At 38.7% G+C, this 25021-nt stretch overlaps 1 protein-coding gene and 1 pseudogene across 4 annotated transcripts in view; one reads left to right on the forward strand and one right to left on the reverse strand.

Annotated features, from left to right (window-relative positions):
- LOC132092510 (transcription regulator protein BACH2-like) overlaps window positions 1–12908 on the forward strand; it is a 92175-nt gene extending 79267 nt beyond the window's left edge. For all 4 annotated transcript variants that reach the window (XM_059498767.1, XM_059498768.1, XM_059498770.1 and 1 more), the window contains 3 exons: window positions 3663–5156; window positions 10413–10619; window positions 12308–12908. In XM_059498767.1, the coding sequence (XP_059354750.1) occupies window positions 3663–5156; window positions 10413–10619; window positions 12308–12784 (2178 nt within the window). In that variant the 3' untranslated portion in view covers window positions 12785–12908. The remainder of the gene's footprint in view (window positions 1–3662; window positions 5157–10412; window positions 10620–12307) is intronic.
- Window positions 12909–18487: 5579 nt separating this feature from the next.
- Window positions 18488–22672, reverse strand: LOC132091888 (gap junction alpha-10 protein-like; annotated as a pseudogene).
- Between the last annotated feature and the right edge of the window lie 2349 nt (window positions 22673–25021).

A 25021-nucleotide genomic window follows, 5' to 3' on the forward strand; every position in this document is an offset into this window, starting at 1 on the left:
ATAAATTTGCTCTTTTGTTTCTCTCATAATAAATGTTGTTAACAGGTCCGGTGGCTCATATGTCAAAGTCTGTCCCTTAATGAGCTGCAATAGTGCTTTATTTTTCCACTTCTGTGAGTATCTTTTATCTTGTCCTTTGTTGTTTGACTTTGTAGTGCTTCATGGTTAAAGGGATGGTTTGCCCCAGAATGTTTTGTATCAGATCTTTTAATTGAACTGGTTGATCTGGTTCACAGAACCTTCGGAATCATTTGTTCATAACTGACGTTCTGATGTCTCATTGTTCCAGTCACAACAGTTAAAGGGAAAGTTCATCCAAAAATAAAAATGTTGTCATCATTTACTCACCCTCTTGCCATTCAGTGGAAGTTAATGGGAACTGAAGCTGTTTGGTGACCAACATTTTAAAAAGACGACTTCTAGATTGTCAGAAAGTATTTAAAGATTCCTTCTAAATTCCAGTCTATTCATCACACAGAGAATAATATTTGGATTATTATACTCTTATGTTGACATGAGGGTGAGTAAATAATGAATTAATTTATATTTTTAGGGTGTTATCCTTTTAAACCTTTGTCTCGGAACGTATAACCCACCCTCCATCCCATTTTAATTCTAACCCCCTTCTAAACCCTCTATATTCCTTCTCTTTGTTTTCATATGTCCATTGCCCCATGATTTTCATTCTCTAACTTACTTTCCACCCCTCTTGCCTTCCTTCTTTCCTTTTGTCTCCATCAGGCTGATGGGTTCGAGTCACAGAGACACTTGTAGACACAGATGGTGCAGCCGATGCAGCCTGTGTCTGCTGATGTCAGCTGAAAAACACATTTCAGTTCTTTTTCCCCAGCAGAGAGAGCTGTTTGTCAGGCATAGCCTCTCCATACCTTTACACCTCCCTACATTACTGTCTCTCCACCTTCAGTCACAAACCGGCAGGGCAGAAGTACATTTAAAAGGTTAAATGTAACTAATACACAAAAAAACATAAAATGATTTAAAGCATGTTTTCTATAATGTTTCTCTCTAAACAAACACAGGGAAGAATACTAAATTAGTTGTATTTAAATGCATCAATATAACAACATTAGTAATCAGCCACGAATCTACTTTTTTACCGTGCACAGAATTTTGATAAATTTAAACGTTTATTACAATTCATTTTAATTTGACATTTTTAACTGATTATTGGAAATTAACTGAACACTAATGGCATTTTTGCTAGTGAAACATAAGATTTCATTAAAACATTAATACGTAACAGGGAAAAAAGTATTAAAATCATTATACTATTCACAATAGTGCTTGATTTTATATCTCCAGCAAACGATCATGAATTTGAATATATCATGAATTTTCATTAATTCAAGGGTTTTTATTGATACTTGTATGATAAGGTTGTACTGACTGCTCTTGCTTTTTTTTTTTTTTTTAAATCCATCATATGTTTGAATGAAATCTCTCCCTTGTTCTGTTTTCTGTTCCTTTCTCTCCTAAGTGGACACACTTCCTATATAACAGCCATGATCATCCCTTCACACACATGCACACTCTACATACGATCCTCCCCCACAACCGTACACTGTACACACACATACAATACACACACTAGCATGCCATCCCCCACAAAGATTAGGAGTCAGCAGCTTCCTCACAGCAGTGACTAATCAGTGCTGTTCTGTTGCCAGTGGGCAGATGAGCCCCTCTCTCTCGCTCTCTCTCTCTTTAGCGCTCTTCCGCTCTCTGTACTATAATGCGTCTACTGGACACAGACAGCCCTGGATGACTCAGAGTCGGTAGTCATCAGTTTTGTTTGTGTGCATTTTTGTGGATGCTATAGTATCCTTTGATTGTGTAAGACTGGATGACATCTCTGAAGGAGATGGAAAATAAATGGCATCTATTATTCATTCAAATCTTTCTTAGGAATATGTGTCTGTAGATTTGCACATTATCATACATCATTACTCATATCTCTGGAATACTTGATTCTGATTGGTCAATCACACCATTTCACAGTCAAATATTATTTTATAATAAACAATAAAGAGTTTACTGTTGTCCCTGGCAAACAGTCTCCTGCACTGTGCTGGTTTCGTGTATTTGCATCATTCTGCAGTCTCTTTCTTCTCACATAAAAACATAATGTAACTGAAATTAAGGGGATAATGTACAGTCAGTTGATCATTGTCACAAAATAAACCTCTTCTGAACGATTCTGATCACCCTGTCTGGGTTTATTTTGAGATCATATCCAGCTGACTTTACATTATCTGTTATATTTTAAAGGAGTGAAAACTATTTTTTTATGTACTGTAGAATTTTTTTTTTTAAATTATACTATAGAATTCTTGGAATGTGTGCTTTTGTGATTTTACTTTAATCAGAGAGACAACAGTTAGATTAATCAGTAGCCTTTAACTCAGTGTAAGAGTGATTTGTTTGTGTCTAATAAATTTCACATTCCCCACACTACAGCAATCAGCTGTGCTTTGACTCATTGTAATAGAAAAGACTCATTTAACCTCAAGATTGCTTTTTCCCTGTTTTGTCCAAATGGAAAAATCTACAAAACAAATTCTTTGGGTCTGGTGTTATAGTAGGAAAGAGTTTATCTGAACTCCCATCTTACCACAAGAAAAGTGTTATGAGAAAATCTAAGAAGACTTAGTTTTTTTTGTCCCCGTCAACACAAGAAACAAACTCGTAGTAAGCAGTGTCTTGTTCCCCATTCACTGAATATAAAGTGTTGATCTCATTCTCTCCCATCTATGAGCACAAGTTCAGTTGTGCTGTTGAGCGCTTTACATCATTGAGGGAGAAGAAAGAGCACTTTGTGGACTGAACAAAGCTGGCACAGATCAAAGTCCATCCATTGTAGTGCGTCTGAGAATGAAGAGCACCTGCAAAGATGTCTGTCCATGACGTTTTGATTCCATCATAGCACAGGCAGAACCTGACTCACTGACTGTTTTGAGACAGGTGTTTTATGCATTTCTAATAGTTTGAATATATTTTATAATATATTTTAATAGTTATTATTTTCTCCCCTCTTAAAAACAATTACTCACATGCGCTAACAGTGCAAAGGCCACAGTGGGCCAGCCAAGCTTTTGCAGGCTCAGGCATTTACCTAATTATCTAGCATTAGGTCAAATGGAAGGCTTTCATATCTGTCTGCGTCTGTCTCTCTCTGTCTCAGCAGGCTCAGGAATGGGCTGTAATAGGGATAAGCCTTAAGAGTCTTAGAGCCCATTAGGATTTAAGAAGTCTCACCTGAGGGATAGATGTGACATTATGTTTACAAACCTACAGGCTTCTACCTGTTGCTGCAATACAATTTGCAACAATCAGGGGGCGCTGGCCAAGCTTAACTTAGGGGGCTAACTTAGGCAGAGAGGGGACTGTCAGATGTGTTTGTTACATAAATGAGGCTGGTCTCTTGACCTTACTGGACAGCCTCCACCTTTTCACTTTTTATTTCCTGCTGTATAGAACGTTCGGTGCTGACCTGATAAAAGATTAACTGGCACTTTACAGTGTTTGTTTACGGTCATCTGAGCTGTCGAGTTCTCTCAGCACACTCAAAATGCCCTGAACAATGGCAGTGCTGATGGTAACATTGGCAATTTCCCCTGTTTTTTCTGTGTGTGTGTCCGCAGGTCAGTGCCCGGGGATTCGCTCCATTGTTACAGTTTGCCTATACGGCTAAGCTGCTGCTCAGCAGAGAAAACATCCAGGAGGTCATCCGCTGTGCTGAATTCCTGCGCATGCACAACCTGGAGGACTCCTGCTTTCGCTTCCTGGAGGCCCAACTGCGCAGTGAGGAGGATGGCCTGGTCCTCTGTCGCAAGATTGCGTCTGAAAGCAATCACTCGGAGGATGAGAGCATGCAACCTGAGTTGCTGACAACAACACAAACTGCAGTTACCCTATCTGGTTCTCCACGCTCTCGTCTTTGTGCAGAGGCCCTGAACTCCTTGCGGCGGCCAGACCATGAGGGTCTGGCAGTGACAGAGGAGTTCACTGATGGACAGATGGACTTTGAGAGACACGGCACCTCAGACCTGCCACGATGCCCTAAATACAGGAAGTATCAGTGGGCATGCAACAAGCACAATAACAACACCTCCTCACACACCAGTACCTCAGGTTTTCCAAGCACATTCAAGGAGATGAACAGACCAGCTGTGATGCAAATCAAGCAGGAGCCACGCAGCGAGGAAGAGTCCATCTCGCTTTGCCTGTCAGGGGACGAGCAGGACAGTGGTGAAAAGGACGGTGTGGCTGAGATGGAGATGGATGGTTCCATTGCAGTGGACCAACCAAAAGGCAGCAGCAAGTCACCCACCTGCCTAGGAACTCTCTTTCAGAAGGACCTGCCTAGCACACCCCAGCAGCTCTTTGCTAACAAACTCGTCAATGCCCAGGATAAAGGAACCACTCAGGGAGACTACAAAAAAGACTACAGGCCTTCGCTTGGCAATGAGCTTGGCATGCCTGTCGTGTTCCCCAAAGATGCAGATGGTTTCCCGCCAGGGCTTTCGTTGAAGTCAGTATCCTGCGATGGTGTGTGCAAGCAAGAGTTGGAGCCAGACCGCCGCAGTGTCATCTTCTCCTCAGGGCCCTGTGACCGACTGGGTACACCCACCCACTCCCATCCCAGTGGGAACTCACTGGAGAAAGAGCTCTCAGAACACATGCCAAAGGGATTGTGGGCTGGTGCCAGCCAGTCCCTCCCCAGCTCCCAGACCTACTCCCCTAGCACCACAGCCAGTGACCAACCCCTGCTTTGCCGCCAAAGGCCCAATACCAGCTGCCCAGTGCCAATCAAGGTATGCCCACGATCGCCCCCCTCAGAGACCCGAACTCGGACATCAAGTTCTTGTTCATCATATTCTTATGCTGAGGACGGGAGCGGCGGATCCCCCTGCAGCCTGCCGCAGTTCGAGTTTTCATCCTCGCCTTGCCCAAATGTGACACGGTGTCTCACGACTGACCCGCAGGAGCCAGGCAGTGGGACAGATGTGCTATTTGCACGAGTGCGGCCCAAGATAAAGTGTGAGCAGTCATATGGAACCAATTCCAGTGATGAGTCAGGGTCCTTTTCAGAGGGGGACAGTGAATCATGTCATGTTCGAGAGCAAGGCCCCGAGGTGAGTGTTTCAGATTTCTCTCTTATGTGTTTACCAGTTGTCCAACAGTTGTTCTTGCAGATGCACTCAATGCATCTCATACCCTGACGTCTATTCATGCAGAAACCTATTTGATTGTTATCATGCTATCAGAGACTTCCTCTTTGATCCCTATTCACTGATTCATTGAATAAAGCTGCAGACTCCCAATGGTCCAATAAACACTGTAATCATTTTCATGTCTGGACTGACATGAACGTGAATAATTGCAATGATATTACTCTGACCTTTTGTCTGGAAAAGACTAATAGAGTAGAATAGATAAGATAGAAGCAAACTTGATTTGACAATCAAATCTGGATTGCTGTTTTGTATAGGGAAGGCACAGTAAGCTATCATCAAAATTGGCTATGACATGTCCTGTGACAGAAAAGTTTGGCTGAGATTTGGAGTAAATGATAAAGGGATAATTCAACTAAAATTTACAATTTATTCATTATTTTTTCACCTTCATGTTGTTCCAAACCTCTATGACTGTCTTTGTTCTGCAGAACACAGATGTTTTTTGTTGTTGTTGTTTATTTGTTTTTGTCCATTTAATGAAAGTCACTGGGATCCTGTGTTATTTTTGGACCCCAGTGAGTTTCATTGTATAGACAAAAACAGATGAAACATTCGTCAAAATATATTTCATGTTTCAAAGAGCAAAGAAAGTCAAACAGGTTTAGAAAGGCATGAAGGATATATGATGACAGAATTTTTTAACTATGCTTTTAAAATCAAGTATATATTCAACCAAAATCTTTTTTCTCAGTATCAGTCTTGACATGGAAGTATACAGTAAAACAAAATAGAGCAGCTAAGAATAGGTCAAATATATATATAGCCCTACATACTGTAGGCAAAACAGTAATGCATAATGAATGAAAAAAGTAGATTCACAACCTCATCCTCAGAATTTTTAGATAGATAGATACCAAAAAAGAAATTAGCACACACCAAGCCCCAATGCTTCCTTAGCTCAAGGTACATGATATTTCACATAATCTTTCTAAAGCAACTGCCCTTTAATGGTGAAAGCACCACATTGATAAATGACTGTTTATACATGTAGAGATTTGGTATAAAGAGAAAGAATGGATAAACACTTGTGTGAAGTTGGTAAGAACATGAGCGAGATTTCACTAGGCATGCTGTATATTTTAAAAGAGTAAAGCACTATAAAGGAAAAGGGGAGATCTCCATCTTTATAGACTGGGGATCAGACCTTTAGGAATAAATGTAGGGGCCATGTTGGAGAAACTGGTCCATTGCCATGGTAACACTGAGCACTCAGGAATGATTTGGCAGCACTTTATGCTTTGTTTCTGTGTTGTGCTTAAAATACTTGGGACACATCACCCGCACAGCAAGACAAACCTGCTGGTAATGTGTAATTGTCGCCTCTCAAAGTATTTCCCTCCCCACACACACTCTCAGAGCATCTGACTCTTCATTTGGTTTATAAATGGAGCTTTGTAGTTCAACTAGTTTTTTTTTTTTTTTTCAGTTTATTCAGCAACAGACCAAAAATTCCTAACTTCACTTCCTATTCTTTTCCATATAAACACACAGAGTTTTCAGGGAAGGCACTCTGTGTGTTTTCATAGCAAATAGCAGGTGAGAGAAAGAGCACAGAGGGAGGGGGGTCTGCACACAAAGAGAGAAACACCGTTTCAAAAATAGCTTCTGCATGCTGTTTGAAACAATGAATTCAAAGGAGGAAGGAAGTTGTTAAACTGTAGGCTAATCATAGTGCTAGTCTAGGCCAGTCTTGATACTGGAGTTAAATCAGGTCCTTGAACTTTTGTCTCTCCTTCATGAGTCATAGACTGTATCACTTACTCTCTGTGATCAGCACCTATTCAGACAGGAAGAGCTCAGGTTCAAGAGCAACTGTATTCCCATATCATTTGATTTGGCCTTACTTTAACCTGTTTCACACACAATAACACATACTTTTGAGACCGACTTGACACCTCTGGAAGATACTGGAGGAGTGAAGTCTTAAGCGCCTTTAAGGGCAACTCACTCTGACGTTTACAGAAGATTTCACTGTGGATTGACAGCAGAAATTTCAGTAGAGGTGGCAAAAAAAAAAAAAATTCCCTACTGAGAACCGTTATCATATCTTGAGATGAGATCTTTGAGAAGATTTCTCCACCATTGTCTTTATGCTTTAGTCGTTCGGTTACATTTGAGTGAAGTATTGATCTCGAAGTGAGTGGTTGTGATTAGAAAAGCCCACAGACTAAAATCTCACTCTCACTTCTACATTCTCATTCTTCATATTCATGGTGCAAGAAGCATTAACCCTTTAGCATCGCAGGAAGTGAGGAGTGAAGTCAGAACCATTTCTGTTCCTCTCATTTTGTCTTTAAAAGCCAAGCCGCTCTCTCAATATGAGCCGATTGTGGTCTACAAATTATTCGTCAGATGTCGCATTGGTGAACTGTAAAACCGCACGACTGAAATATGCTTAAGGTGAAAAACTGAAATATTATGAAAGCTCATGGTCTGTTTGTTGAAGTAGAATCAGATGTTGCATGTTTCTATTTAATGAATGGATGTCTAGAGTCAGTCTTAAACTCGGGTTAAATGTGAAACTTGGTTAGATATATAAAAGAAAAAACATAAATGGAATGTAAATTGCTGAAGTTAAGTAGCAATAGTGATTTATTCTAATTAATTGTATTATTTTGCTTCTTTTCTCAGTTTTGTTTTATTTAGTGCTAGGTCAATACATCAGACAAATGACTGATACGCAAATTTTATAAAAAAAAATTAAAATAAATGAATAAGCAGCTACTTTTTTTTCCGCACTGATAATACTATGAACACCAAATCAGCATATTAAAATGATTTCTGAAAGATCATGTGGCACTGAAGACTGCTGAAAATTCAGCTTTGCCTACACAGGAATACATTTAATTATAAATTATATTTAAATATAAAAAAAGTTATTTTAAATAGTAATAATAATTTACAACAATACTGTATTAGCAAAAAATGTATCTAAAAAAATTTTTACTGTTCGAGACATTCAGTAAAAGTATATAAGTACTATATGTTTTTTTATATAAGCTATATAGCTCAGATCATTTGGTCTTGGAATAATTTTTTCATGAGAAACATTGGATTTACATTGAAATTTTAGGTTTTTAATTGCCCTCCTCTGAAACGGACTGAGATTACTGGAGTCTGTTTCTCAGGAGAAAAATCGGAGAAGCTGGAGATTTACGTCTCTATTAGCTCTTTATTTAAACTGATCGCCATCTAAGAGAAAATAATTGAATTCCAACAGGATGGTGCTTTTTACTCCATATGTGTTATGGAATGTTGGAATTTTGCCACTGACCTAGACAGGAATTCATACAGGCCATGTATCTTAGGCATACACATACATACTGTATACACATACACGCACAAGAAGACACTTTGGTCAGTACAGACAGGCCCATCACTCAATTAGACCGAGTGAGTGTGTGCATGTGTGTCTGTCCTGTGTATTTGAGAGGGGGATGCATGCATGTGTGTGTTCATGGATAGTTTTCCCCCATTGTGGAGAGTCAGCCCCTGTGGAGAGTTCCAGTAATAGCAACAGGGCCAAAAGAAGAAAAGCAAGAGAAGAAAGGAGGGAAGCAAAAAGAGGAATATCTTAGGGGTTGTTTCAGACTGTTTTCTTATCTGTGTCACATGGCGTCTCATTACCGAGACATGTGAGACGAAGAGATGCACAGCAGCACAGTAACATTTCTGGGAATGTCTGAAGGACAGTAATGATATTTAGCAAATTGATGATCTAATTACCGCTAAAGGCATTTTAACTAACCAAACGGATAACTATGTGTGACCTCAGGCATTTGGCCTCTCCCATTTCCCATTTCCCTGCTGCAGATGTCCATGCTTAAAAAAGGAAACGAGGGACAAAAAGAGTGGGGCCACTTTGCTCCCAGTAACAGATGAGTCCTACTTTTCAGTTCAGACCCATTTCAAGAATAATGACCTATAGAAAGAGTAAAGGGACAAGAGAAGAGAGAGAGAGAGACAGAACTGGGATCACGTTTGAATTTATAAGTGCTGCTGGTGTGTGTTCTGTCATCTCTGCTGGCTTTCTAAACTGGTTCTGGTGGTAAGACACTAAATATAGACATCACTCTTATGCTACTGCCACACATACCCGCACACCTCAAACTGATACCAGAGAGGGGAAGGACACATGAGAAGGTCATAGAAAGAAAGCGTTTCCTTGCACCATGTAAAAAGACTTCTCTCCATTAAAAAAAAATGGATCATTAAGATCACACTGAGCATGTATGCAGAGCAATTCTCAGTGTCGGCTGAGCTTGAGAGTAGAAAAAGGTCTGTCCATCATTTATTAATGATGCCGTAGAGACAGAACGGGCCGACCTGCCAGTGCTCCCACTGCTCTGTGCCAAACTGAGCCAGATCTACACTTTCATCTTCCCTCAGTCTCACCCAGAGTCACTGTGAGTATCCCAGCAGAGCGGTTCACTTCACATGGAAGAGTAGCTGCACCGCTGTGGTTCAGGTTTAGGGTCATACTCACACAAAGCCCATGTGAGTTCTTAAGTAGGGCAGTACTAAAGTCGGTATACACCATGGTTGCCTCATTCATTAACAACTCTAGTTTATGTGAGATTATTTTAATGGCATGGCCAATAACCCCAAAATAGCCAATATTAAAATTCTGTTATCTTATGTTCAAAACAATGACAAATAAAATGATCAGATTAAAATCCATAATTTTCAGTGCTACAAGTGAATTTACGCATTTAATGTGTAGCATAAAAATCCATATACATTTTGAGATTTGCCAAAGATTATGTTTAAAAGTGGATTAATAGTGTTTTAAATCTTATGTGAGCATATGTTAGATCAGGGATGGGCGGCTTCAGTGACAGTAAAAGAACTGTGTTCTGCTTCCGTCTAGTGGTGAAGAAATACATTGCAAGTTCTGTTTACATTTTAGTGCATTTTTATTTAATCAGAATTCACAGATCATTTTCAATGGCAGTAGATGGAGAATTATTTTTTTATTTTTTTTAATCAATGGCATAGTGAAACACCTTGTGTGTTGCCGATTGTGTCCAGTCCCCTTGTTCTGTGATCAGCTGTCATTCAGATGATCTTGATTTAACGTCTGAGGAGAACTGCTTTCAGGAAGAAAAGTAAAAAGGTCACAGAATAATGCATTGCTCATGTATGTCTTTACAGGTCAAGCTTCCATTCCCTGTCGATCAAATCACAAATCTTCCACGCAACGACTTCCAAATGATGGTGAAAATGCACAAGCTGACCTCAGAGCAGCTGGAATACATCCATGACATGCGCAGACGCAGTAAGAACCGCATCGCGGCCCAGCGCTGCCGCAAGAGGAAACTTGACTGCATCCTGAACCTTGAGTGTGAAATACGCAAACTGGTAAATACACAATCACCTCACTGTCTCTTTCCTTCTGTATGTGACAAAACATCTTTATTATACACATCGGCCTTTAGGTTGTTATCAATCACCACAAGCAGCAGGAGACCTCATCTCGGAGGCTGTCACGTTGCCATGACAGCACCGCTATGTGTCAATCACAGAGCCGGTCCCATGCTGTTTCCATGATGGAGGAGGAGCCGACTGTCTTTGATGTGTGATGCGGTGTATGTGCATGAAGCATGACAGCCTGAGCTTTGATGCCACACATGCATCCTCTATATAATCTTGCGGAAAGCAGCAGTAGAGATGCCTCTGCTCCTCTTCTTCTCCTTCTCTTCCATCGTCAGAGTTTGACAGCTACTTATATTAAAGCTCATTTGAAATTAAGTTGTAGCATGACTGAATTTATGAAGATGGGAGATATGTGTAGATCTCTATGGAGATTGAGAGCAGGAAGACAGTGTTAGTGCTGCAGTGTGACGTATATAACTCAGCTGGTCCCTTATAGATCACTGTGCGTTCATAGCTGTGTGTATATATGCGTAGAGCAGGTTTGACTATGTTGTGGGGATCAAATGGTCCTGCAAGAATAGTAAACCTTAAAATCACCTGATTGTGGACATCAGGTATAAAAGACATAGTAAATAATGTTAAATGAAATGCTCAATAAGTGTTTATTTCACTGTACAGGGTCATTGTAAAACCTGAAAATATGTAAATATCAGGGAATTTTAAAAGGTGTTTAAAAAAAAATTCAGGCCTGAAAAAGTAATTTAAGTAAAATCTTTAAAAGTCATGGAAATTTCTATTATTTGAATAATGACTACATTTATAATAAATATAAAAATGATTAAAGATTTTTTAATGTCTATTATGCTCATCAAGGAATCATTTATTTGATCAAAAATACAATAAGATTATAGATTAATAATATACAATAAGATAAAAATTAAAATACATTGTGTTCTATGTGTGTGTGTGTGTGTGTGTGTGTGTGTGTGTGTGTGTGTGTGTGTGTGTGTGTGTGTGTGTGTGTTGAGCCATTTCTCCAGTCTTTAGTGTCACATGATCATTCAGAAATCATTCTAATATGCAGATTTGATGTGCAAAAAATATTTCTTCTATTAATATTTATTCCTGATTCTTTAATGAATAGAAAGTTAAAAGAAAAAAAAATATCTGAAATGGAAATATTTTGTAACATTATAAATTATAAAAAATATATTAAAAACTGTCACTTTTTATCTATTTAATGCATTCTTGCTGAATAAAACCATTACATTGGATATGTATATACATGTAGGTTTATATTCAGTATGAAAAATATTTAAGTATAACTATAGGTATTTTTTTACACTGCCCTGAAAGAAATGTCCCTTGTTTGTTAAAGCAGAAAAACCTGACACATTTGGTCAAGTAAATCTAATAATAAAAAAAAATGATACTTGAAATGAAATGAAAATGAAACAAATTTGAAAGAAATCTGCCTAGCAATCTCCGCAAAAGGATGTCTAATACTAAATACTAATGTCTAATACTAAATACTAATGTCTAATGTCTAAATACTTACCATTAATCATTAATGGCTGGAAAGGTCATGCATGGTTATTTATTAGTCAAAAAGTATATGAACTGTACTACACACAGGTGTCAAATATGTGTGTGTTCTCTGTATGCCCACACAGGTGTGTGAGAAGGAGAAGCTCTTAACAGAGCGCAACCAGTTGAAGACATGCATGGGAGAGTTATGGGAGAATTTCTCCTGTCTATCTGAGGAGGTGTGTCGAGATGTGCAGCTGAGCCCAGAACAGGTCCATCACTACTGCCCCATACTGCACCCTGGCAACACCGCCTCCGTCGCCCCCGGCAACCAGGCCCTACCCACCAGCAGCATTGACCTCACCACTTGCTCCACCCCCAAACAGAGCTTCCTCAAATTGGCCACAACAAAAGACGGGGAATCGCGACCGGCCCATTGGAAGACGGGGAATGGGTCCGAAGACATGAGCAATGACAGGGAGGAGCAAGAAGCCGGCTCCGCCTACCTGAAGGCGGGCCTCTCCCTGAAACAGTCCAATCAGACGGTGACAGTAGACTTCTGTCAGGAGATGACAGATAAATGTACAACTGACGAACAGCCCAACAGAAAGGACTGTACCTAATGATGGTGGTTTCTGTGTCGATTTGTTTTACAATGTCTTTTTTTTATTATTATTTAATTTAGTTACGTCTTCTGACAAACCCTCAAAAATCGAGGGCTGTTGAGATGGCCAGCCTCTGCCAGTGTTCCTGATTTATATATATATATATATATATATATATATATATATATATGTATGTATGTCTTTTTATTGTCTTTTTTAAAACAAAGGTTGACACTACAGTTGTCTTAACAGCAGCAATACTGTTCTCCAGGTTCTCTCTCATTCAGTCATGGCAGAGTGGCTGAGACCTTCTCACAGAACTTCACGATGGTGCTACACCTTTCCAAGACAGTGGTGACACTGTCTGTTTCCATTTACAGTCCATTCAGATGGGATGGACTCTGAATACATCTCACATTCAGACCTCTACGGACCTAGCAGCAGTTTTTTGCGCTCTCTCTCTCTCTCTCTCTCTCTCTCTCTCTCTCTCTCTCCGTCTCTGTTCACTGCTCCTGCCCTCTACCTCTAAATCTCTATTACTCCTTTTCTCTTCTCTTTCGTTTTGTGGCCCTTGTCACAGTAAATTCAAACTCAGGAAATATTCTGAATGTTCAGTATAACTCATGAAAAAAAAAGAATATAGACTTTTTTTTTCTACAGCAGTGTCCATATGCAAAAATGTCTTCTGCATCATACGTTTGTAGTGTCTGTGTACCACAACACTTAATTTGTACAGATGGTGGTATCTAAAACATTCCTCCTTTGCCTTCCACAGCACTGATGATACGAAAGAAAGTACGACAGAAAGGCGAACGATTCGCATCGAGGTTTCGGCCACCTTTTGCGTCAGCAATACTGTACCATTGGATGTTTTCAAGAAGTGCTTGCTCGGCAGAAAGTGTATTGTAAATAGTACGGCGCATGGAGACGGTTTCGGTAATATTGTACAGGTAGAACTTTAGATGGCTTTTTTGTTTTTCCTTTCTTTCTTTTCTCTGGGGTTTCACGAAAGGGAAAATTGTTGCTGTTTCCTGTCTCAAATGAATTCCCCATGATGATGGGTGTGCTTAAACTCAGGAAACTAGCATTCTTACACTGACGCATGCACACACACGCTCGCATACGAACTCCCCTCCTGGTGCAGCGCATAAAGCTTCTTGCATGTAATTTGGATGTAAATGGTGTGCGTAGTAGTGAGCGGTTCTCCTCTAAATGTGAAAAAGTGCTCTCTGAGGAAACCTTATTTCTTATCAGTATTTACATTGTGTTCACGGACACCTTCGAACAGTGTTATCTGAAACAAATGTCATCACAATCCTACACACTTTCAATTTCGCCCCATTTTACCGTTCTTACAGGAACAGGAAATTATGTTGAGGTCAATTAAAGGGCCCTCAGCACTCTTTGACCGTTAAGCACTTCAGAAAGGGTAGATTTCTTTTTCAGGACCCTAAAAAGTCTTAAATTGAAGCACTTAATGCAGACACTTAAAAGTGGTTTTTCAGGCAGATGATCTTCAACAACTTGGTATCTTATAAAGAACGTTTTCAGGTTCATTAAAGTGAAAAAGATTAGTGTATGTTCAAACTGCATATTTATGGAAGACACTAAAAAAATAAAAAGCATCTTAAAAAGTAAATCTGATCTGAGTTGGAATAAGCCAATTTTTTTAAGTCGTCCTATATTTCCCTTTATTGTACATTTGTTAGACACGTATATCCGTAATAATGGGATTGCATGCTGCCTGTATGTTTTATATAGTTTGTTTAGAGTTTCTTTGCCTCAAAATGTAGGTGTCAGAAAAACAGTTTGATGGTTGTTTACTCAAGCAAAAACTGAGAGCGATTTTCTTAAAAAAAATAATAATAATAATTGAATCTCCCAAAAGTTGGGAATGCCTCTCATTTGACATAGTTCTCTATTATTTGACATACCTTTGACCTCTAGTGCTCTATTTATGCGTGCTTGTGTATTTGCCAGTCTGATTGTTTAATAATCAGACACATTTCAAGTAAAACATCCCTTCTCCCTCTCGTATGCAAGCACACACTCACACACACACACACACACACATACACACACACTGGTTGGAGTGTCTCTCCTGGGATGTAGAATCTAGAGGTGTTGTGATTGATAGTTTGTGCTGTTGTTTTCATTGTAGATCTTTTTCTCGTTCTCTTTTCTCTTTTTCTAAAGAAATTGAAACAGTATTTGCCATTTCTAAATTGTAATCAGGTATAAGACTAGAACTAAAGATGTATGGGTCCAAGTGGACATTTGTGCACACATATGCAAATCATCCCTATAAAGATGCGTTTTTCTTATTTCAAGTTGTGAAAATAATGAATAATGAAGCGTGAAAAGCATTAACTTCCACTTGACAAGCACACTGTCATACACTTGAGAATCCAAGTCCACATTTTTACATTTCTGAAAAAAAAAAACGAAAGGTCACACCTGCATCAAGGCGATCCAAAAACATTTTCCCAAATCTGCTTTTATGTATGTTCGTCGCATAGCAGTGTATTTGTTGTGTTCTGACTCCTCACGCTCGCACACTTGGCCTTAAGAGCCTGGGATGCTTCGGTTCAGACCGACGTTTCGATGCAGATGTGGAAGAAACCGAGAGTCTGGGTGACACGGATTGGAATTCTGACCTCTGTTAGCCTCTGTTCCTGAAAGCTGCATCATGTTTGCCTCCACGGTGACTTCAAGGGTTCGTCCTGGTCACAGAAAGCCTCACAGGTTAAATAAGCTTATTAGCTCTCCTCTCAACAACGCTTCTGCTAGTTTTTGTTGTTTTACAGAGGTTTTATTTTCGTATCAGACTCGTGATTGCTCTTGTATCTTGTCTCAGGGTGCGTGCCAACATTTTTTGTGTTGTCCTTTTTTTCAATTTATTTGGTTTTCAGACGTTTTTGATGGTAGCTGGTGAGCTCAGCTTTCATTCTTCGCATATTTTTGTGTCTTGCATTTTTGTGTCTTATAAAGCTTATGGGTGATTAGCAAGGGTTTTTTTTTTTCGGTTTTTTTCTCTAAGCTAAGTATAATTGATTCATGGAGAAAACACCCTACATGTCTTCATCTAAGCTCCCATTTAATGTCATTTGTTTGAATAATTTGGTCGGTTTGTTTAATTCGTGCTGCTTCTCTGAAATATGAACACTGGCGTTCCAAAGGGTTGCTCAAAAACTTGCCTTTTTCACAATTTGCTAAACTTTATAAAACATTTGGTATTTGGACTGAAAATGGCATAAGAAAAAGGCAAAATGTTTACAAAAAAGGTGTTGTGTTTTACGAGAATTTTGCCATGTACATAGAAATCATGAGGATCGTTCAAATGAATAGATTTTAGCATTGTGTCTTTTTGTTTTGTACTTTTTACAAGCGGACAGAAAAATGGCCGTTTGATAACTATGCTCCTTTTCCCCAAGTTGTCTTTTTGCCCGACGGGGATGCTCCAGTGTACCATGAATACAAAGTGCACCTCCAACTTTGCCTTAGAACTTCCAGAGGCCATAGTTCACATTCAAGTGAAGAGTGTATGCAGGGGCTGTGCGCCCCCATGTTTTGGCTAGCAGAGCGGACTCTCTTACTCTCTTTCTCTCACACTTATCTACCTGTGAAATCCTTCATACCTCTCATTACTGGTCAATGACTGTATCAGCAAACTGCATCAGGTGTTTTTTCTACATGCTTTTTACACAGATTATATGGATTATTGTATTGGTAGATTTTGGTGCATCGTTTTTAACGGAATAGGTCTTTGGCCTGTAGTCACACGAGTTGTTTTTCCTCTCTCTATCTCTCTTTCTGACTCTTTATTGCATTTTTTTTCTAGAAAACTGTTTTGTGTTAATATTGTCAATTTGAGGTAGCTGTTTCGTTGCTTATTCTGTACTAAGAGTTTTAACCTTTTTTTTTTTTTTTTTAAATGTTACATGACCCTAATGAATTTAATGACTTAAAACCCATTGTACATACGGTATTGTGCAGGACTCATTTTAATGCATTTCAATTGCTAGTGTTATATAAATGACAGATTTTGTCTAGACACCATTTCTGTTAATGAAATAAAGAAACATATCATGTACGTTGTGTTGTGGTTGCTTGATTCGCCACTTATTGTTGAAAAAGTGAATTCAGAACCTTTTTTTTTCACATTTCTGCCATATTGTGTGCTGGCAATACGTTAGTACGTTATAAATACACTTATACCAGTAATTTATTAATTCAGTAGATTGGGCTTATAAACTGTTGTGTAATATTGATTCTTGAGAGAAATGGGACATTATTTTTTTAAATACTAATATTTTATGGAATAAAAGAAGGTTACCTCACAGTTAGATATACCTGATCTTTGTAAATTTATGAAAATAAATCGGGCTTTTCCAAATTGTCCCTTCTTTCAGTTCAACAGAGCAGTGCACATATATATTTATTTATAACTCAAGTCACACAAGCAATAAAGAAATTGTTGAGAGGTGGTAAACTTCTCTTATTTTACATAGGTCAAATGTGTATATGTTTATTTTGTCACCAACATAAAGTCTTTTGTGGTGAGGAAAAAAAATCCATCCTGTATGTTTATAAATGTTTCGAAGTTAATAGATTAAGAATGTGTGAATATTTTTGTATTATATTTGTAACGGGTTAGAGACGAGAAAAAACCTTGCATGGAAGTGAGCCTGTTTTGTAATCAAGAATTAAAACACATGATAGATCTTTAAATTAAATTTGCTTCAGCTGTGGTTGGAGATTTTACTGTATGTAGGGTGTGTGTAAATTTAGCATACATTGATATATATGTTAATGTTAATTTACTGAAATCAGTCAGTAGATCTGTATGTCGCTTCCACTAGTGGAAACTTAACTTTGATCAGAAGTGCATTGAAAAAAGAAATGTATTTGGTCAACATAATGTAATCACACGAGGTTCAAACACAAACAGATGTTGTACAATAATCTAGTGAACATTTTTATAAGATTTTTATAATATGTAGTTCACCACCTGATGGCAGTAGAGCACATTGTTATGATAAGCCTGAACAGATGGAGATCGTATTAAGGATGGATTTAAAATATTTAGTTTAAATATTAAGTATTAAATACTGGGGAAAGACAACCAAAGTTATAATAATAATATTGCAGTGAATACAGAAGGACTTTAATCCACAGTAGGGATTAGTAAAAGATGCTTTTTGCTAAAAATGTTTAAAAACCTGTTTTTATGGGACTTTAAAGAAAAAAAAAAAAGAAATAATTAAAGCCTGTAAATCTTGACTGATTCAAATATATCCAACGATATCCACCACTATCTATTTATTGTACAAGACAGTATGCCTAATTATTGTCAATGAAATGTCATAAGTCATTTTGTATTTTTAAAGAATGATTTCTTTTTAAAGATATCCATTGATTGCTCTTTGAGCTTTGTCATGGATTTCATGTTGCAGCATATTTCATGCTCATATTAAACACTGTTAATGTCATGTTAAAACCAGAAATGCTACAAGCACTAAAAAGTGGTGTGTTTAAAATGATTTGTGCTTTGTTTTGTACTACAGTACGCAATTCAGTTAAATTAATTTAGTTAATGTGTAATCATAATGATTGTGGCAATTATGGAGTCAATGAAAATTAAGCCAGAGGAATATACCGTGATATCCATCCCATTGCTTGTCTGCTCAGAGGACAGTTGATACTTCAAACTCCAAAATTTCACTTTTTCATGATTGAAGACAGCTCCAGAATCATGCTCTGAAAAAAGAAGAGAGAAATTGTTCATATTTACTGAATGAATCATTAGCCTACATATTAATCCTTAACATTTATACTCTATCCCAAAATAGTTGCACTTAAAAACAAAATGTTTCATTTATTTATTTATTTACATCTTTTTAGACACAAAGTATATTATAACACATTTTACTCTAACTAAAACAACTTTTATTTTTTGATGAAAATGGCATTTTAGTCACTGACAAAAGTCCAAAAAATTAAACCAAATATTTAAACATTTGATATAACTTAATGTAATTTGAATACTGCTCTCGTTGTCTAATTACTGTTATGATGAGCATTTTTCTTTCTCTCTTTTTTCTTTTTTAAAAAGTTTTTTTTGTTGTTGTTTTTTCAAAATAACAATTTAAAAAATAAAAGATTTTCATGATTTTGTTGACAAAGTGATGACACTATTCGTAACTAGTATCTGGTAAGTCTGATATCACATATCTCAGACTGTATTAAACATGGACGTATTGTCCCTAACGTCACTAGCAGGTTCCGAAGAGCGTTTTTGAAGCCAAAAGTGGGCGGAGGCAGCCATCGCCATCTTAGCAGCGCGTCCCTCCTGGATAATCGAAAACGGGCAAAGAACTGGTTGCTGAAACCACACCAAACTAGCTTTGACGGTGGTGACAGCTGCGAAATCAAGTAGTATGAAGCTGCTGACTTGGAGCCTGCTGCATCTACAGTCCCACACCCAGAGTCCTGCATTCTCAGACCCCTTGCAACCTGATCTCACGACAATTCGTACATATTTTAGGAGGTGGCTAGTTTGTACGAATTCATACGACCACACTCGTACAAATTAATACGATTTTTGCCAAATCGTACGTATTTTACGAGTTGCACAATTCATATGAATTTGTACGAATGACCTACACCTAACCCCGCCCCTAAACCTAAATGACACAGGGGTTTAGACAAATCGTATAAAATCATACAAGTGAGGTCATACAAATTATTAGCCACCTGGTAAAATACATACGAACATACATACGAATTGGTCGTGAGATAGCGCTGTGTATCGATCTAGAAAAACAAGGGGTCTGAGAATGCGGGACTCTGGGTGCGGGACTCCTGTAGATGCAGCAGGCTCAGGCTCTGAGTCTGCAGCTTCATAATATTGGAATTGTAAGGCTTAGGATGAGTTATAAAAAAAATACACCCCCTCACAATTGTCGTGAAGGGCAAAATTAGAAATAAAGACCAAAATAATTTTTTGAACCAGGCTTTAAATGTGTTTTTCTGCTGTAAAGTTGGGCATTTTATCATGGGTTTGACTCCCATTTGCAGCCAGACTCAGTTTGACAAAATACAGTTTAAATCACTACTCGCTTCACAAGAGAGACTGGGAGGTTGCCGTTGGTACAAACACTGTCAGATCCTATAAGCATATAACAAACTGCGCTCATTTACACTCTTCTGTAGTACTACAAAAAATTAATTTTATATATATATATATATATATATATATATATATATATATACTTAGTGGTGAAGTCCAAGACACCATCAGTCTGACAACTTTAGTGTACACTGTGAGTGTATCAGAATCAGAATCAGAATCAGAATCAGAATGAGCTTTTATTGCCAGGTATGTTTACACATACGAGGAATTTGTTTTCGTGACAGAAGCTCCGCAGTACAACAGAATGACAGCGACAGAACATAAAACACATAATAAAAGAATATAAAAATACAAAAAATACAAATAAGTAGACAAGGAATGACAATATACAAATTGACAATTGTAGGCAGGTATATTACAAAAATGCAGTTATGTATGTACATGTATATTATGTGCAAAATTTAAGTGTATACTAAGTATGTGTGTTAGATAAATTAAGTGTATGTGTATATAAATATAAAGTGTAGTGTGTTCAGTGTGTATCAGCTGTTCATAAGATGGATTGCCTGAGGGAAGAAACTGTTCCTGTGTCTGGTCGTTCTGGTGCTCAGTGCTCTGTAGCGTCGACCAGATGGCAACAGTTCAAAGAGGGAGTGTGCTGGATGTGAGGGGTCCAGAGTGATTTTAACAGCCCTTTTGCTCACTCTGGATAAGTACAGTTCTTGAATAGATGGGAGAGTTGAACCGATGATTCGCTCAGCAGTCCGGACTACCCTCTGTAGTCTTCTGAGGTCCGATTTAGAAGCTGAGCTGAACCAGACAGTTACTGAAGTGCAGAGGATGGATTCAATGATGGTGGAGTAGAACTGTTTCAGCAGATCCTGTGGCAGGTTAAACTTCCTCAGCTGGTGAAGGAAGTACAACCTCTGCTGGGCCTTTTTCACAATGGAGTCAATGTGAATGTCCCACTTCAGGTCCTGAGAGATAGTGGTGCCCAGGAACCTGAATGACTCCACTGCAGTCACAGTGCTGTTCATGATGGTGAGTGGAGGGAGTGCAGGGGGGTTTCTCCTGAAGTCCACAGTCATCTCCACTGTTTTGAGCGTGTTAAGCTCCAGGTTGTTGAGAGTGCACCAGACAGCCAGCTCTTTAACCTCCTGTCTGTAAGCAGACTCGTCACCGTCCTGAATGAGGCCGATGAGTGTGGTGTCATCTGCAAACTTCAGGAGCTTGACAGAGGGGTCCTTAGATGTGCAGTCATTAGTGTACAGGGAGAAGAGCAGTGGGGAGAGAACACAGCCCTGGGGAGCTCCGGTGCTGATTGTACTGGTGCTGGATGTGTATTTTCCCAGCCTCACTAGCTGCTGCCTGTCTGTCAGGAAGCATACTATCGTATAGTGCTCACTTGAAACAGAGTAGAAGCTTGGAACCAGAAACAGTATTTGTTTCATCACAACTCAACAAAGGGGTTATCGGTTATGTGTTCTTCTACTCACCATTGACATTCTGCGTCCAGCAGCAGGAGGCGGTGTCATAGCTGGACTCTCCCCTTGAGCTATACGGTTGGCTTCTGTGTCGATCCACTTTTGGAGGTTGGACTTTCAGATGGGCTCTCTGAAAGCCCTCGTGACATAAAGCTGGCTTTCCTGGCAGTGGGGTAGTTCCCGCTCTCCTGGGAGTCGCTCTCCTCACTGAAGTCTTTACATTGACTGACTCTGCTCTGTTTCCGTAACGCTGCTGATATCTCTATGTTACTGGCTCTGAGTGAAGCTCTGGGCTGCTGACCAAAGTTTCTGGGTGGTCCAGAACCCTTGGGCCCAGACTCCTCGCTGCTGCAGGAGTGCGGACGGTTGTCTAAAGTGGGTCGTCGTTCTGTGGCTCCCAGTGTTTGGAGAGACTGAAATTCAGGCTGGCTAGGAAGACGGTTCTGCCTGGGGGGCTGCTCAGATCCATTAAGATCGCTGTTTGGCACCTCCTGGCTAGATGGAGGACCAGTCATTGGCATATAGAGAGGCATAGGTGCTATTTGTCCATCGGGCACCACCACAAGGGAAGTGTGCGTCAAATGCATATGTTTTTGTGGTGAGGAATTTGTAAGGATGCATATTTGTTGGACCATGGAGTTTTTCTTTGACCTGCAAATACTTTCGTCATCTCCACTGTACTTGGATCCATATATGGTTTCCTTGATCTTTTTCACACCAAGGTGGAATATCTCTAGGAGATTGAGGAACAGGGACACCCCTGCAATGACTAGCATGAAAATCATGAAGATGTTCTTTTCTGTTGGCCGTGAGACGAAGCAATCCACGCTGTTGGGGCAGGGGTCATGCGAGCACTTGTATAGCGGTGACAGTCCGATACCATAGAGCACATATTGCCCCACTATGAATCCCACTTCCACTACTGACCTTGTTATGATATGCAACACATATGTACGCAGCAAGGAACCCCTCAAAGGAGCCTTCCTCACCTTCTTCTGCTCTTCCAGCTTCCTAAGCTCCTTCTCAATTATTTTGTGCTCCTCCAAAGCCTCCGTTTCCTCCAGCTCCACTGTCAAGTGAGCTTTTTTCTTGTGGCGCTCTTTCTCCAGTGCTCGGAGCTGTGTTGCACACAAACTCACTTTGCTCATCGTCCCACACGTCTTCGGCAGCAACCCCGAGTACGAGCATACGGAAAATGAAAAGAATGGTGAGCCAGATTTTGCCCACAATGGTGGAGTGAATGTGAACCTCCTCCAAGATGCTCCCTAGCAAGTTCCAATCTCCCATTTTTGCATGACCTAAAACTGGAAGAGTGAAGTTTATAAATCTCTAGGACAAAATGATTGATTGATAGATAGATAGATAGATAGATAGATAGATAGATAGATAGATAGATAGATAGATAGATAGATAGATAGATAGATAGATAGATAGATAGATAGATAGATAGATAGATAGAGAGACAGACAGACAGACAGACAGACAGACAGACAGACAGACTAAGTCACATAAAAATGTTAGATTAACTACATCAAACTATAAACCTACGTTTTTGAGGTATTCACAGAACACTTGCTGCATCAGTCCATCACACTTAAACAATATCATACAATTCCTGTATCCTTTCCCTCTCGTGGGAGTATTCAGTACTCCTCTGTGAACATTGCTTTGTTGAATGAATGTGCATTGTGTGTTGTTTCTCTGTTCATTGAACTCATACAGTGCTGCTATGGATCTGTAGGCTACACGGTACCCTGAGGGGGTAACTTGCATCACAACTGTTGAGGGCGGGTTAGGGGAACATATTAGCAGCAATCCCAAAATACCACATGACTTGCGTGGAAATGTGCCAGAGCATGTTTAATTAATAACATTTATAATACTCCCACTACTTTTGTGGTGTAATGTATACAGCAACCAGTAAGCAAATTTTTCTGTATGCACAGCGCACAGATGGACTATATAGCCTAATAATAAGATAAGTAATACAACACAGTGTTTGACTCGACCTTCCTTTTTCAGTGTGATGAGTGTGATAAGATAATTACAGCCACAAATTTTGACATCTTGGTATTGACTCTTTGAACAGACTACCAACATTTTTACACTGCAAAATTGCGGTCCCATTATTTGTGATGAGGCCATGTGAGAATAATGTATAGTTTTTAAAATGTTCTGTGCAGTTGTGTATTGTGCAGTATTTAGTAAGTAATAGGTCAATATTCCACTAATACAGCCCTTGTGACATGATGATCAGTGAGACATGTCCGATTTCATAGCCAAAGCAAGCTTGAAGGGCTATTTTTAGCTTTTCTGTAGTCTGAGAATGATGTAATAAGAGAGAAGCTGAAAACCAGATTTAACTTCTGTCCACACTCATGTAAGCTGCGAGACTTGAGTGTGCCAGTACAAAATATAAAAGTTTTAAATAAATATAGAGAAGTTCATTATGTACTTTGTCATTTATAAAATTGTATGTGATAATATCCTGGCTCAAATTACATATAGCTAAAATTCTTGTACATAAACTAATATTTTCTATAAAAAAGACTATAAAAGGTCAAATGTAGACACTTACTGTAAGTAAATGAGCTTAAGTGGCAGGCTTTAATTAAATTTCAATCATTGTGCCTAGTGAAGTCTAATTTGTTACGTGAAGCTGACCAGTGTTCAATTGCTAAACTCCACACTTAATTACATATCTATTTGTACTAAGCTCTTAACAGCTGGCTCACATTCCTGAAGCTGGATTTTAGAGGTGGAGTAAAGTTAACAACTTCAGACTGTGACCTTAGTATCCCACTTGTGCCTGGACCATAGAATTGTCAACGAGCTGTGAATTGTTCAGTGACTGCATGTATTTGCTACAAACTACAATAGTAATCCTAAATATTATGGCGATAGGTTACTTAGGGGACGTGACTTTAAACATCCACTAAAACCATCAACCACCAGTTGTTTAATATTAATAACAATAATAAAGCCAAACATAATTTGTTTGCCCTTGTTTTTTTATTTATTTTTAATTAACATTATATTAAAATCTAATGAATTGACTTATTCAAAATGAGATACAAATTAATGAGATTATGCATTTGAGAATGCAGTTTAAAAACTGAAATATTCATCTCAAAATGAACATGCCATTTAAAATAAATAAGCTTTATTCAAAAGAGGTCTGTCAGAAGTTACAAATATTTTCGAAATGTATTTCCAAACAACATACAATGTATTTTCTCCACATCTAGTTTTTTCTCTTTGAGATAAATAAAATTGTTTAAAGAGATCAAACATAAAAATCTTTCAATTCAATTCCACTTTACAAATATATACACAAAGGAACAATTCTCTTACTCATTATCTACAAAACAACAAAAACGTGTTGCTCTTTATATGAAAATATCACATTGCATCTATGAGGATGACTAGTGGAAAAAGATCTGAAACTCAAATTCTGACAATTGTGTACCGACCATCAAACGAGTATTCTTTCCACCTCTACATTTACAGCCATGTTATTCCAACACCAACCTCATTAACAAAACAAAAGGTAATGGGGGTTAAGTGATCTAAACCAGGGGTTTTCAAACTGTGGGTCGCGACCCACTCGTGGGTCACGGAATGGAACAAGGTGGG

This window comes from Carassius carassius, chromosome 18 (genome assembly GCF_963082965.1).
Source record: "Carassius carassius chromosome 18, fCarCar2.1, whole genome shotgun sequence".
In the NCBI taxonomy this organism is placed as follows: domain Eukaryota; kingdom Metazoa; phylum Chordata; class Actinopteri; order Cypriniformes; family Cyprinidae; genus Carassius; species Carassius carassius.